General features: G+C 42.0%; 1 protein-coding gene across 2 annotated transcripts in view; it reads right to left on the reverse strand.

The window, feature by feature from the left end:
* Window positions 1–1625: 1625 nt before the first annotated feature.
* LOC146185379 (colorectal mutant cancer protein) overlaps window positions 1626–14849 on the reverse strand; it is a 36260-nt gene continuing 23036 nt past the window's right edge. The window contains exons 13-16 of one of the 2 annotated variants that reach the window (XM_084606328.1): window positions 14382–14555; window positions 10665–10834; window positions 8826–8928; window positions 1626–8346 (exon numbers count right to left, since the gene is read on the reverse strand). In XM_084606328.1, the coding sequence (XP_084462454.1) occupies window positions 8257–8346; window positions 8826–8928; window positions 10665–10834; window positions 14382–14555 (537 nt within the window). In that variant the 3' untranslated portion in view covers window positions 1626–8256. Of the gene's footprint in view, window positions 8347–8825; window positions 8929–10664; window positions 10835–14375; window positions 14556–14849 lie in introns of both variants that reach the window. The other variant, XM_084606327.1, reaches the window with a different exon arrangement.

The raw sequence follows: 14849 nt of genomic DNA on the forward strand, positions 1-14849 counted from the left end.
AGACAAAAGATTACCGATCTAATACTCGCGTGCATAAATGGCGCCAAAACTGCCCTGGGAAAGAGTGAGATTGTATACCAAATTTTCTTTTCACAATGCATGAGGCGCGCGCGCATATGTCAGTTTGCATGTTGTGCCTCGGGTATTTAATTGCGACTTAATTGAAATTTAATTGGGATCTTAATGTGAAGTATCTGTAATGCTGATGTTGAGATAAATAAAATGAAAAAAAAAGTGGAACAAAGCTCTCGCTTCCGATAAATACATATTCCGCGCGTGCATATGCTTATTATTATGAAGACGCAAATGAAATGAAAAAAAAAAGGGGGGGGGGGGTTGGTTGGTTCATAGGAAGGGAAAGGCGCAGTATCTGTCACACTTGCTCTGTGGACACCTGAACCGCGCCGTAAGGGAAGGGATGAAGGCGGGAGTGAAAGTGGATAGAGAGAAAGGGGGCCGTAGTGAAGGGCTACGGAGTAATTTCGACCACCTGGGGATCTTTAACGTGCGCTGACATCGCACAGCACACGGACGCCACTTCGTTTCGCCTCCATCGAAACGCAGCCGCCGAGGCCGGGATTCGATCCCGGGAACTCCGGCACAGTAGTCGGGCGTCTTACCACTGCACCACCCCGGCGAGGCAAAAAAAAAAAAAAAAAAAAAAAAAAAAAAAAAAAAAAAGGGGGGGGGGGGGGGGGGATTTTTGTGACGCCGCGACGCTTCTTAGAGATTTCTAGGCATCGCATGAACCCATTTAAAGGTTAAAATTTTCAAAAAGTATCACAAACATTTGATTAAAATGCGCAAAAAAGGCACCGTTCCCCGAAGTTCTTTTGCGAGAAGCGCGTGCGCACGCACACTTGCGCGTTAAGGCCATAGCCATGTTAAGGCTCCTCACGCGCAGGCTTTTTTTTTTTTTTTTTTTTTTTTTTGTAGCACATCAGTAATGTGCTATTCTGGCTTACTAAAGTACTACACTACGCCCATGTTTCGTTCCTTTGTGAGAAAACTAATATGGTTTGGTATATGTATGACAAGTCTCACAAATACAACCTGGATACCCAAGCTTAGTTATCGTCAAGGTGTAGATTTTTGCAAATATATTATGCCCAATTTATGAATACAACCAAATTGTGTTCATTATTAACAGAACCGCCCAGCAACAAAGGCTTGGTACGACCATTACTCACAGCACACCACAGTTTTCTTTTTCTGACCCTCTATATGCATTCATTTTTTTGTTTCTAATTGATGTTTAAGGGAGGCTTAGCACAAGAAAACCACGATTAACAGCTGGGCATGCATGTTCACTTCTTTGTGCACATATTCTTGGTTCAAATTTGTTCAACTGCAAGTTAGTGCTCACCCTGCGTAGTCCTTTTCTGTTGCACCTCATTTAAAATCTTGCCTCTCAAACTAGCCCAGACTTCCAGTAAAATTTTTTTCCCAAGATTATATTTAATTTCAAATTTGAGCTGATGAGGTGCTTTGCTTGTCCCATCTTTGGTATCCTTTTTAATCTATCTGTGTCAGGTAAGTTTCCCCAAAACTACCATTATGCAGGCCTTTGATCATATTCCCAAAGAACTAGCAAAGAACAAGAAGACTTCTGCAGCAACGCCGAGATTTGCAAGTTGAAATGCGGGCTTTATTTAAACATAAAAAGACATTTTCGCTGGTGCTATGCTGAAAGGAGGGCAGAACATATAAAAAGCGAACTAGAACACAATTTCATACCTTGTAAAATGAGCATATTTAGTAGTAGAATAGAAAAAGAGACGAGATCTAATGCATGCACGGCCTACAACAAACAGTTGTAAAGGTTCTGAACTATGCACCCTAACAAATGCATTTGGTCGTATGTACACAGGAAACATTTGGTCAAACAAGTCCTCAACCATGATGCAAATCTACTCAGCATCATTTACGGCAGAATTAGCCGCCACTTGTTTTGTACTGACTAAAGTTCGTTCCTCTATAATTTGGCACAAAAAAGTACAAAACTCAGAATTTGCATAAAATTGAAAGCTGCAAGTGTGATATGTATTGAAATACAGAGGAACTGTCATTTGTACACAAACTTTAGTGACAACTTAAAATTGTAGATAAGGACTAAAACACATAAAACATGGCAGTGGGGAAAAATTAAGAAGTACTACTAAAAAATACCAACAGAGTAACACTATGCATAGAAGGACCACTCTTGCACTTCCATCTACATTGATGAAGACAGTACTAATTATTGGAAAAAATAAAATGAACACATTGTTGATATGGTGCCTTTGTAGTCAGGTATCTCGCCATTAGCACCGGGTGTCACCAGACTCATGACCTAATAACTAATAGAACCTCTCATAGAGGTGCATAGATTACTGTTGTGTATTACGCTGCATCTGTTGCATGCCGTTATGCTCATTGTCTGTAGATAGAATACACATACAACATATACTATCTGTATAGAACTACACAGTTTGTATGTATTGCATGACACATGCATGGTTGTGTAACACGGTTATCCTTTGAAAAACAGATCATCAAAAACATTTTGAGAATGTAGCATGTGAGTGCACAGCAATAAACACTGCAAAGGCTGCATCAGCAAAGCCTTCAAAGATCTCAAATACATAATTGCAAACTGTCTCCTGGGCATGTATACACTGCATCGCCTAGGGTGAGGTTGCATGGCAAGTCAAGCATCAAGATAAAAAAAAGTAGTGTAATTATGGCAAATCACCCTGCACAAACACCACAGCAGCTAATTGGCTTGCTCCAACCTCCGTAAGCACAGAAAAAGAGTAGGTGAAGACTTCACTGGGAAGATAACAAGCTGCAGAATACGCTTCAACAAAGTTCTTTCCTGAGGGGAGTGATGTGAACAGCTCAAAGGCAAAGGCAACCTCCATGGGGAGGTTGAACAGAATGATGCAAAAGCCCATACGAGGAACTGCTCTGAATGTCTTCAGTGTTACAACAAGCAGGGGAGTACAGATGAGCACAGAAAAATAAGAAGCAATGGGTCACTGAAGCGGTAACTGCACCCTAGTCTGTACAACTGATTATGTGGCTACACAGGTGGCTACCACATATGTGTAGTGTAATTACATGTACCTAGTTGTGGGAACGGGAACCAAGCACAATAAAAACAAAATTAGTTTCAAGTACTGCATTACACAGACTGCAAAACATAAAAGTGACGAGACATGAAAAACAGACAAAGGGTAAGTTACGTCTTGTTGCCCAGTAACTAACTGCTACTTAAATAGCAGGTTCTGGCTTGGAGCTGTACTTGCTTATATACTTAAACTTTACCTGAAAATCACTTTAGCAGAGACAGCAGCGACATTCCACCCCTTAGACATTGATGTTGCCGTCTGTTCAACATTTAAAAGAAAGAATGATAAAAATGAGCATTTTGTGCTGTGGCCAAGCATAAAGCACAGCAAAAACCAATCCAGCCTTACGAGAAGTGGTATGTCACTCTAGTAAGGAAATAACATGTTTGATCTAGGGCTCATTTAAGCAAATGGCACATAAAAGGCAGGATGAGCATTAACTTACCAAATTTATTGGCTACTTATTGTTGCCGTATCTTGCAATTATGCTAACAAATGTCATAAAATACTGATGGTGGATAATCCTTGAATGGCATTGATAAATAGCACTGTTTTAAAGGAGCAGAAACAACTTTTGAAGCCAGGTCTCTAAGAATGCCAAAATCAGGAACAGTGTGCTCCAGTGTGCTTTAAATAATTTATCATACCACTGTGTTTTGTCTTACATTTCAGTCTGGTTTCTGTGTGCTACGGACATAGAATACCATTTCACAAAACCACCACAAACTGCATGCACTCGCAGAACGAAGGCACATTTGTTGCTACACTGCCTGCTGACGGTCACAGAACTTACACTAATCATGTGCATTCGCAGCATCTGACAGAGCAGTAAATGCATCCCTGTTCTCTACAAGCAAACTTGTGGTATTTTTGTAGCATGTGGTTACAGGCTGCAATGAATTATTTGAAGCACAATGAAACATATATTGATTAGTTCAGTCATTTCTAAGGCTATGTCTAAGGCTATGTACATTATTAACTGTAGTTGAAGATTTCGGGGGGCCTTGTCCTTTTGACACCACTTATAATCTGCACTCTCTCGAACATTGTAACACCATTATAACCCTCAGCACACATATGCAGGTGGTGGTAGACACAAGGAGGTAGCCTGTATTTTCATGTATGCATGTTGAAGAGGCACCGAAAAATTCTACTATTTCACACTAACTGCACAGACTAGATACATGGTCTGTAGCACCTAAGGTCACAGATTAGTGAACACTGTCAGTGGATACAGGGTACAAATGACAAGAAAGGCTGGAAAACGATGAAACACTGCCTGCTTGGAACTTCATTAATGGAAAAGAAAGTTAAGGATCAGTGCTGGTAGGCCTAACCATTTTAGGGAGACAAGTCATGTTCACCTCCATGCTGGTAAGTAAAGGTTAATGCAGATCACTGTATCAAAGATAAGCAACAATTTGTGCACTATTGTTACCGTCCTGATACACGTTTGATGCACAGACTTATGTGTGCTGCTTTTCATAGGATAGGATCAGCCTCCAAGCCAATTAGGGACGTACAAGTCTTGGACAAATGTGACGCAGGCTCAACTTTTGCCTACTATCCTTCTTGACCACTAGGCCCAATTATATGAGTGAAAGTGAAACAATATAAGTGAAGTGAGTCAGACAACCACTGACTTGATACATAGCTACATTTTGTGCAAACAAAAAAATGTTCAGTATACAGTACTATAATGTTGTTTATTACTACTAACAACAACTGCAATGCAATATATTTTAATGCCCTACACAAGCTTTAGGTTAAAAGGTACGTCCAAACAGAAAATTGTAGATCAGTTATTGTTACCTGCGGCATTCCAGCCGCAGGATTGTTCGTTTTCCGATGTGAAAACTAGCAGAAGACCAAACATAGTCTTACTGTCAATCACCAACACTACTAACATTCAGGCACATTGTCAATGAGCTGCACATAATCAGTATTGCTCATATTAAAAATAAAGGGATACATCGTAAACTCATAAAGCAATTTAAAAATAACACAGCCAATTTTGAAACATTCAGTATAATGGCAATGAAATTGTGACAGCCAAAACACACACATGCAGCACTCGTTGCTATAGCAACTGACGTCTCAAAGAGCTTTCATTCAAAATTGGCATGCAACGTATGCAAGGAAAGGAGCATGAATAGGCATTTTGGAGTCACTTATAAAAGAATGAGGTAATCTTCAGACCTATAAGATGTTTCAGCATACAATGCAAATGAAAACTCAGAACATTCAAGAAAACGGCCCGAAGATCCCTTCATAAAAATGCAACACACAAATATCAAGCACAGTGTATATTGCATGAATTTCCCACAACTAACTAGGGCTTCTTTGTTGCTTTATACCCTGATAAATCTGAAGTCTCTGAGGCTCTTTTTACAGTACTGAACAGTGCTATCAGAGGACCAATTTCACCATGCTCACGGCCCACATGCATAGCTTCTTTGGCAGCAATGATGCCTATAGTACTCACTAGTTCAACCCTGATGTTAAAGGGACTAGGAAAAAATACCTGCTGAGGACAAGGAAAGCAAACAAGGAATAGGTATTCCGTCACTCATCATCCCACAAAAAGAAAATTTTAGGTAGCTTCCTTAGCATCAAGAGATCGGCGATTAAAAATGATATTCTGCCTCTCCCTGCCTTAAACTCGTAGGTTCCAGTGCACCAGAAGAAAGTGACCAGGTTGGGACTGCATCGCAGCCGTGAACATGTCACACGTCACCACCCAGTTTGTTTGCTTCTGGTGGCCGCACCCATTTACTTTCTTGTCGGTTCATCCTCTAGCGCACCATTCCCCTCTGTCATTGCAAGCGCACTGTGGACTCACACCTCTGGGCACAGCTTCTGCAAGTGACTAATGTGGTGGGTTTTGAATTCGAGTATGCCCTGTGCAGAAACTGGCTGCTGAACGCTGTCGACAGCATTGACTCATTGGCGAGCTCAGAGGACTTGCTTTGCACACACACATCTTTTCCTCGCTTTCAGCTAGACTAACTACAGACGTCCTCCATAGAAGCAGTGGTGTAGTGAAACCCTTGGTGAAATCAGTCCCCTAGCTAAATAAAGGTTCATGCGGTGTTAAGTAAGTTAAATAGCCATATCAAGCCATACTAGTGACTAGCTACCAAAGGTACGTAATAAACAGGCTTGACCAAGGCACAGCCACACTTCCTTCTTTGCACAGCTCTCCGGAACACTGATTGCGCTATGCGACTATGAAACTCAATACAGACTGGTCCCACACTGTCGGAACACAAGATGGTGGAGGCAAAGTAAAAATGTAATTCGGATTTGACTATGTCGCCTGAGTACCCTGACTAATCTGCATTTGATGCAGTAAGAATGCCTTTAGGAAAAACACAAATATACATAAAAAAGAAAGCTGGAGGTACAAACATTTCAATGAAAATAACTACCACTTCAACACTTGAGTCTTGCATTGTACACTGATTACCCCAGTGATTGTAGTGACTGTAAAGTGTAACTTGAAAGTGACCCAGCTAACAGCTCATAGAGCAAATATGTGCACAAAACATCTAACCATGTGTGCAATTTCTTAAGCTAGACCACTTTTTCTTTCTAAAGAGTTTTCAAAGGTTTATTTCCTTCCGTAACTAAAAGCGCTCGTCACAACTTTACTAACACAATAAAATGCTACAAGTCATGGCAAGAATGAAGCACTCAGCATAGAAGCAGGCAAAATAGTAGAATGTGTCTCTACTTGGCAATCAAAACACAAATACCAATTATCCGCTGCAAGTTCTGCCAATATGCTTTGTAACATGCTAGAACCTTTGTTTTGGGGCTACACACGTTAGTGGCTCAAGCCATCATCATCATCAGCCTGACTATACCCACTGCAGGGTGAAGACATCTCCCATATTTCTCCAATTGACCCGGTTCTGTGCTAGCTGCATCCACTTGGCTCAAGTGAATTTACCCAACTCATATAAAGGTAAGTGTGCTTTGAGGCTAGCTTCCCTTGAATTTCTCATCTGACAGCCGCGAAGTGATGAAGACAGTGAGTGATATGTTCGAAATTAACTTTATCATGTCCACCAAAAGGGGACTAAGAAAATGTGCGATGATAAGAAGAAAAATTATGAAGATATAAAAGGGTACATACACTAGCACTGTTGTTCTTCACGCCATCAAGGTTGGACTTATTATGCAAAAATCATGCAGAAAATAGAAAGTCAGGTGTGCAACGGCATGTGAATGTTACACACATACTTAGGAAAAGCAGCTTTCCTCAGTTTAGAAAGCTTGATCCTTCCTCATATTTACTATTCAATGCACTCCATTGCAGCTAAAAGAGTGAAATCAAACACTGCCGCACAACTTTAATGCGCAATGTCCCTGTATACTCAGCTACCATTAAAAGCACTGTTAAAAAACACAACACATTGTGTAGAAACAGAACCCAACACGCACAAAAGTAGCTGGTGCTGGTGGCATGTAAAATGCTGGCGGCATGTAAAGAGTGGTGGTGGCAGATAAAGAGCGGCTGTTACTGTTGCTAGCTTGAAGTTCACAGCATGTTAGTCAACTAGACAAGCCAGTTCTGATCCCACCTTACATACAGCGGTATGAGATTCCAAACTGCTTTCACCGAGTTCATACTGCAATGACCAGCACATCAAACAGCACATCAGAGTAGGTTGATATGGTTCATGAGTCTGCTTTACCTCCAGAATAAACAAAAACACACAGCCAGAGTCTAACCACTTCCTTATGAAACAATTCTTGACTGCAGCAGCAACCCTGCTAGTAACGTGTATACCATAAATTTTTGGAAGTATAAACGCAGAGCCGTTACAACCTCACAATCAAGAACAATATTTTCCATTTCACAACACACACACACTACTACTCGATCTGGTGCCATAACATACCAAGGTCCATGCACGCATGAGTTCCAAAGGAAAACAGGGCGAGGAGGAACTTCTTCAGGAGTTGCGTGCATATACAAAGAGCACACTAATATAGTAAGTATACAAAGGAACTGCCCAGAGTCATACCAGCATGACTAATACAAATGCTACAACTGCAACTGGGACCAAATTAACAGGAAGGTATATCAGACCTATCTATCAACAAGAACAACTTAAGCTGCTCAATCGGTGCCCTAGAGGGAAGTCTCGCTTCCCGAAAGAGGGAGGACATGGCGCAGGCCGGAACCTTCAAGCATTGCTATTCGCTGTTTCAGCATCTGCACCTGCATGAGGACAGAGCAAATGTGACATTTAGGTTCAAAGAAGTACCACGGCATAAGAAAGATTGCTGCCAATCACGCAACAATTACTCCTGGCTAGCAAGATGTTGTACCAACCACGAAGCAAAATAGTACTGCGATCATAAACTACGCTGCTAGTCACAGCAACAGATTGTTTGATCAAATAATAAACACAGAAAAATAACAACAGAGAACACAGCAATCTACCATACTCCTGTACACTCCAGGTAACTACCTCTCGAAGAGCCACTTCTTTTATCACAGGCCCATTTTTATAGCCATGCCAAACATGTTTAAACACCCAAAAATTCATGACTGAAACAATGGTAAATGGCAATTTTTATTTGCTGACCTTGTGCACCGGTTACTAACACAGATTAGACATATTTTAGATGGTCCCAATCTTTGAAATTAGTAAACACAAGCTGCGTCCTGTCTGCAGAGACTGTGTGCACACCAACCTGTGAATTATGCCGTTCGGACATGGCAGCCATCTGCAGTTCTGCTCTCCTCAGCTTGGTCATATTTTTCTTCTTCATTTTCTCAAAAGCAGACACTAGGGCACTGCAAATGCGAGAACAGGGTGAATTAAAAGGTTAGCAGTTGCAATCACATATATACACAAAGCCTTTCGGTCCTCACGGCATGGACAGCCTTTGTAAGGCTGAGGCAACGTCACAAAAATTTAATAAAAGAAGAAAGAAAGGGTGAGTGAATTGAGCAAAACCCTGCACCTCTACAGCCTGCCTACAGCTACAACTAGAAAAACCTGCACCTATGCCTGTAATACAAAAATATCTTGCGTTTCAAAACCTTTGGGTCGTTGCCCATCTACCCATCACTTTAGCTTTTTCCTTGAAGCAATGAACAAAAACAAACAAGAAACATTTTTAAAGCAAAGGGCACAAAATAAGCTAGAAAATAAAAAAATTGCTAGATTTGAGCCAGCCCAGGAGACTATGCATGAGTTCCTAACAACCTTGATATATGATGGCAGTGAGCCGAGTACATTGACAGCTGGAGCTCCTAGACAATATCAACCATACAGCAATTTTTTACTAGAAATGAAGGAAGTTAACGGATGTAATAAGCTGAGCTACTGCTGAGAGTGCTCACCGGTGAATGGCTACTGACAAGCTTTGATGAATTAGGGCTTCCGCATCAGAAGATGGCACTTATGCAGGCTAAAAGAGCCAAAGGTGTTCTATTCTCCCTGACTTTTTCACAGGACTATGAAGCCATAGCAAGATGGTCTTGGCTATAACTGTTTCTTCATTAAAGATCAGCTATAAATGAAATAATAATTAAAAAAAGATCTCGAGCTTCGCCTTTAAGTGCATGACTCGACAGCATTAATGGCTCCCGCACTTGTAGATCCTCACTTGTGTTAGCATACCAAAGTTATTTATCGAAAGTGAAAGGGGACTGCAGTTTCACGGTGTTGTGCAAAGGTTTGGAAGTTTCAAATATTGAAATGAATAATGGGGTATACAACTCGGGCGTCGAAGCGAACAGCAGTATTGCTGAAATACTTTTGAAGTATTTTGAAGTTCTAGAGTTCAGGAAAATAAAACTTTAAGGAGGAAGCAGTTCATAATTTTGTGATTGCTCTGACACTGCCACACGGTTTCACGGTATGCCGGCACAAGTCGCGCACAGGGTGCGGCGGCCGCATCCAAAAACTCTGCCTTCGACGGCTGCGCGGTTTGGCAAGTCGTCCACGAGTGCATGTCATGGGGCAAAATTCAGATGTGAAAGCGAGCATGCCACAATTGAAACTGTGCTGCGTCCACCGCACGAAAGGCACAAAAGACAAAGATGAAAAAGATAAGGATACAGAGCTACCACCATGACCAAGGCGAGCGCTTTGTCGGCACTAATTCTCGTAGCAACGGTACTGCTGGAAACTAGCTTCAAAGCCGCCAACAGATAATCTTTACATCCTTAGACAGTTGAAATTGGAGGAGAGAATAACCCTAAACAGAAAGCCAACACTGGTACAAGGTGTCTTGACATGGGTGCCCATTCTTTGCCGTGAAGATAAGAGTTCTTGAAAATGCATCTGTGTACCTAACTAAACAGGCATGCAGCAACTACAGTGTCACCCAAATATACTGCGATAAACTTCTAAGCACATGACCTGCTAATCGAAATAAGAATTGTTCAAAAGATATCTTAGTTTCTAATTACACAGAAAAATATGACAACAGAGTTTAAAAAGTGGTCTGTTAAATAAGTTGGAAAAAAGAAAAAAGAAACTGGCTCAAACAAATGTAAAAAAACAAACAAACAATCCTTGCCTATTGGCTCTCTTCAGGTCGTTGACAAACTCTGCCGACTGCTGGGAGCGAAGTTCTGCATTCTTGGTGATCTTCTCTAGAGTGCCGACGAGTTCATCGATGCGTGCCTTGAGGCGCTTCTCCCGCTTCTGGGACTCGGCCAGCTCCTGAATTTCAGGACTGGTGTCATCCTGAAAGAGCACGACGTCAGACCCCTCACATGCATGCTTTACTACTATACAACGAAATGATGCAGGTTTCAGACCACCGCATCTGTAAAGTTAAGAACCAGATACTGCAAAAATGCCTTTTAAATGTTAGAGATGCTTACTCAAAAGGAATACTGTTTGAAATGAAATGACCAGCGATGCTTAAGCAATGAACCCAACCGTAGGCATTTCAATAGTGAATAAGAGAACATGAGATGAAGTTAAAAACATCAAGAAAACTAAATTCTCTCACCTCATATTAAGTGGCCCGCGCTAAAACGTGACAAAGCTCAGGAATTTACTAATGTAATTTTACAGAGCCACATGTTAAAATGGTGGCTCTGAGGCAAAGCACACTTGTCATCAAAAGCGCCCCCTGCAGCCAAGCATGACTGGGAGGAGGGGGACAGGCAGGGTGGGCGCCCGCAGAGGGTGATACCCCATGAGAGCGTGGTTGCGTGACTACCCACAGAAGGCTAATACCCCTGTCACAATGCAAAATTTACCCGCCGGAGTGGCGCAGTGGTTACAGCATTTCTACTGTTCCCTGGATGCGGGATTGAATCCTGGCCTCGGAGGCAGCTTTTCGATGGAGGCGAAAAGCAAGGCGGCCATGTGCTGTGCGATGTCAGGGCTCGTCAAAGAACCCCAGGTGGTCAAAATTCCCGGAGTCCTCTACTACGGCGTCTCTAATTCGCTTTGAGATGTTAAACCCCATAAACCAAACCAAACAATGGAAAAGTTTATGTCATTCAAACCGAATGGCATTCGGTTTCTTCAGTGCTACATATAACATATGTCATTCGCAAATGATGGCAATTAAGATAAGTTTAAAAAACTGCGACAGTAAAAGGATGTCAGTGCACATAAAAGGCACTTGCGATTACTGTGTACCATTTTAAAATACAAAGAATTTTCTGTGCGACATTATTTTTCCTGGAAATGCTGCCATCAATATCTAAGCCAAGTACAAAGTCATTTAAAAATCTGTTAAAAGTGTAAACAAACATTTATGACACACTAGGAGGGCACACATATACTACAGGGTGCTCTGTATTTATCTGTCCGGGTTGCACAAAATTCTCCTGTGTGAACCATTCGACAACTTGGGCTCGAACTGCAACCACAATGTAACTTGTGATGGCCTATGTTTTTCAATAAGCAATTTAACATTTTATCAAGCCTGCGTTTTCTGGAATCAGTGAAAAACTGCAGTCGGCTCCAGGAAAACTTTTCGTGAAAGCAAGTGAAGCAGCAGATTTGAAAGGCCGCGCCATCTGGCGAACTACGAGGCAACCAACATTCTGTGCAGGGCAGTTTGCCAGGTGGCATAGCCAGTTGAATCGCCTGCTTCACTTATTTTAATGAAACCTCAGCCTCTCTGCCTCAGCCAACCAATTCCAAAAAAGACAGGCAAGTTCAGATGTTAATTTATCAATAAAAAAATTGTGGATCATAATGAGTTACCCCATGGTCAATGTTTGAGCTTTGATAGTCCAGTAGTTTGCACAAGAGAATTTTTTACAGCCCAGACAAATAAATATGAAACACCTTGTACAGAGCGAAGATGCACGAAGACACGTGGAGAACTCAACTGAAATCCAAGAGGATAAGTTCTCAGTTAAAGCTTCAAATAATTCCAAGATAAACACATGTGGAGAAGTGGCCAGCAAGAAACACAGAACCCAAAATGATCAACACAAGCTGGCAGGGCAAGGTTTCTGTTGTGACGGAGAATAACGGCTTTCCACGACAGCCTGCAATGCTAATAGTTGCCCATCTAAATTAACATTTTTTTTTAAACCAAAATTCAAGAAACAGAGCTTTTAACTTTGGTAGTGCGCACATAAAATTTTTGCATTGTATTGTATTGGGTTAAATGGCGCATAAGCGGCTCACTTATATTTTTGCTTGTTTTTTCTGCATATCTGATGTCCAGAGTACACAATCAGTTCAACACAGAATGCGAATGAGTTCCTGAAACTTATCTGATGTCAAATGTCATTGAAACCTAATGGCATCAAATGTTCTCGTGTAGTAGCTGAATAATAAATAACATTAATAGTCTCCATCGAAATGCAGCCGCCGGCAGTCTGACCGAACCCGGGTACTCTGGCACAGTAGTTGGGCATCTTAAAAACACTTATTTGGGAAAATGATTTATGGGTTAAGGGTAGGGTTGGTCAAGTCCTCAGTCCGGGACTTCGTTGGCTGAAGCCACTACCTCTTGCAACTAAGGCCCTCTGTACCTGGAGCTGGACAGGGCCACCTTCCAATACCCCCCCATTACGTTTTCTTTATGAGGTATAGCTTCAAGCAGTATGCCGATACTCTTTCTGGTGTGAAGTTAGCTGCGCATCATGCTAGCGCTGCACTGAAATATGGCGCAGCTATGGCACTCCTTGAACTACCGTAAAACTCTTGTATATAATATGAGTTTTTTTTACAAATTTTATCACGTCGGATTTCTCATATTATATCAGATCTCATATTATATGCAGATCCAAGCAAATTTCAGGCTAAATTCACAGTTCCAGCCTCATTATTAATCATCACTATCAGCATCAAGCCTCCAGTGAAAGGAGACACTATTTAGCAGTAGCGTTGGCTGACTGTTTTGACGGTTTCAGTTTCATCATGCTGGCTCTGCGATCCTCATGACCATGGCGCTCACCATGCACATGCGACCAGAAGGAGGTTGATCACACCTCACATGGTGTATGGATGGCAAAAGGGTCAACTGGCACTTGTCTACACCCTACAGCCGAATCGCGGATGCTTGACCAGCATTACAAAGAAGTGCGTTGGTTGCATTTTCGAGAAATGCAGCATACAGAAAGCGTTTTGAGGCCCCAAATAGAAAGACTTCTCTAGCATGGGACTCTTGGCAGAAGATACAGTGGACGATGACTACCGCGAAACCCCCCAAAACTGGGCACACACATCGTACACCTGAGCGCAGTGATTGCCAGGGCAAAAGTGAGCTGCTGTTCCCCTCAAGGTGCATGAAATTCTCTGATCCAAGCGCGTCGGCACAAGAAATGGAGCAAATCAGCACCAGTACATGAAGCTTTGCAGCTCTATTCGCTGCCTGGTGCTGGGTGAAGCTGGATACAAAAGTTGCAGAGCACGTACGCCTCGCAGGGCAACCGTGAAATATAGTGTAAATAAATACTTTTGTTGATCTTTCCTTCCCTGTATTACAAGTGGATGAAAGCACTTTTTTCTCGTCTTAGCTATTCCGAAATTACAGCTGGTATTATATACAGGTCCGTATTATACGCGAGTTTTAATGGCAAATTTTTGAACTTAAGTCAACCTGAGGTTATGAATCGCTGATTTCTAAAAGGCACAATCAGCTTGGAGTAACTACGGCAATTCAAAGGCAAGGCACATATGGACATGAAGCTTGTCAGGTTCCCAATGCTGAGATAAGCCAAGAATTTACTCCTCTCAAAGAGCACTGGTCAGTGGCCTTGAGGAGCGTACTGCAGGCAGGCAATGTCAATATGCAGCAACATACACTTGCCTGTCTTGGTGGAGGTTGCTGCTGTGGTCGTGCATCAGCCAGTTGTGCCCTGAGATGTTCGATGGAGACCATGTAGGCCTGCTCCCGAGCCTCCCAGCTGCCTGCACGCAGTTCCAGTGCAGCTTTCTCTTTTTCCATAAGGTAGTTCTGGGCTTTCAACTCAGCCTTCTCTTCCTGTGGGGAAGAGACACTAGATTCAAGTGAATGTGAACTGAAATGTCAACAAGGATATGCCGCACTTTCCTGCTGGAGATGCCCCTTTGCAACCAGTTTATAAATGTATGTTACTTTTTGTTAAACTGGATGTAACAAACTTCCACGTAGCAAATTTCTCAATATTGAGAAGCTTCTCAATACTGCAGTGCGGCCTCCATTGACCACTGCATATCTGTGAGCTCCAAGTAACAAAGGTGATGCGGAGGTTGGCCGTGGCGCAACGAACTTACATTAATCAGTAATTAGCTAGTG

This window comes from Amblyomma maculatum, chromosome 6 (assembly GCF_055883805.1).
Source record: "Amblyomma maculatum isolate TAMU_Amacu chromosome 6, ASM5588380v1, whole genome shotgun sequence".
Taxonomy (NCBI): domain Eukaryota; kingdom Metazoa; phylum Arthropoda; class Arachnida; order Ixodida; family Ixodidae; genus Amblyomma; species Amblyomma maculatum.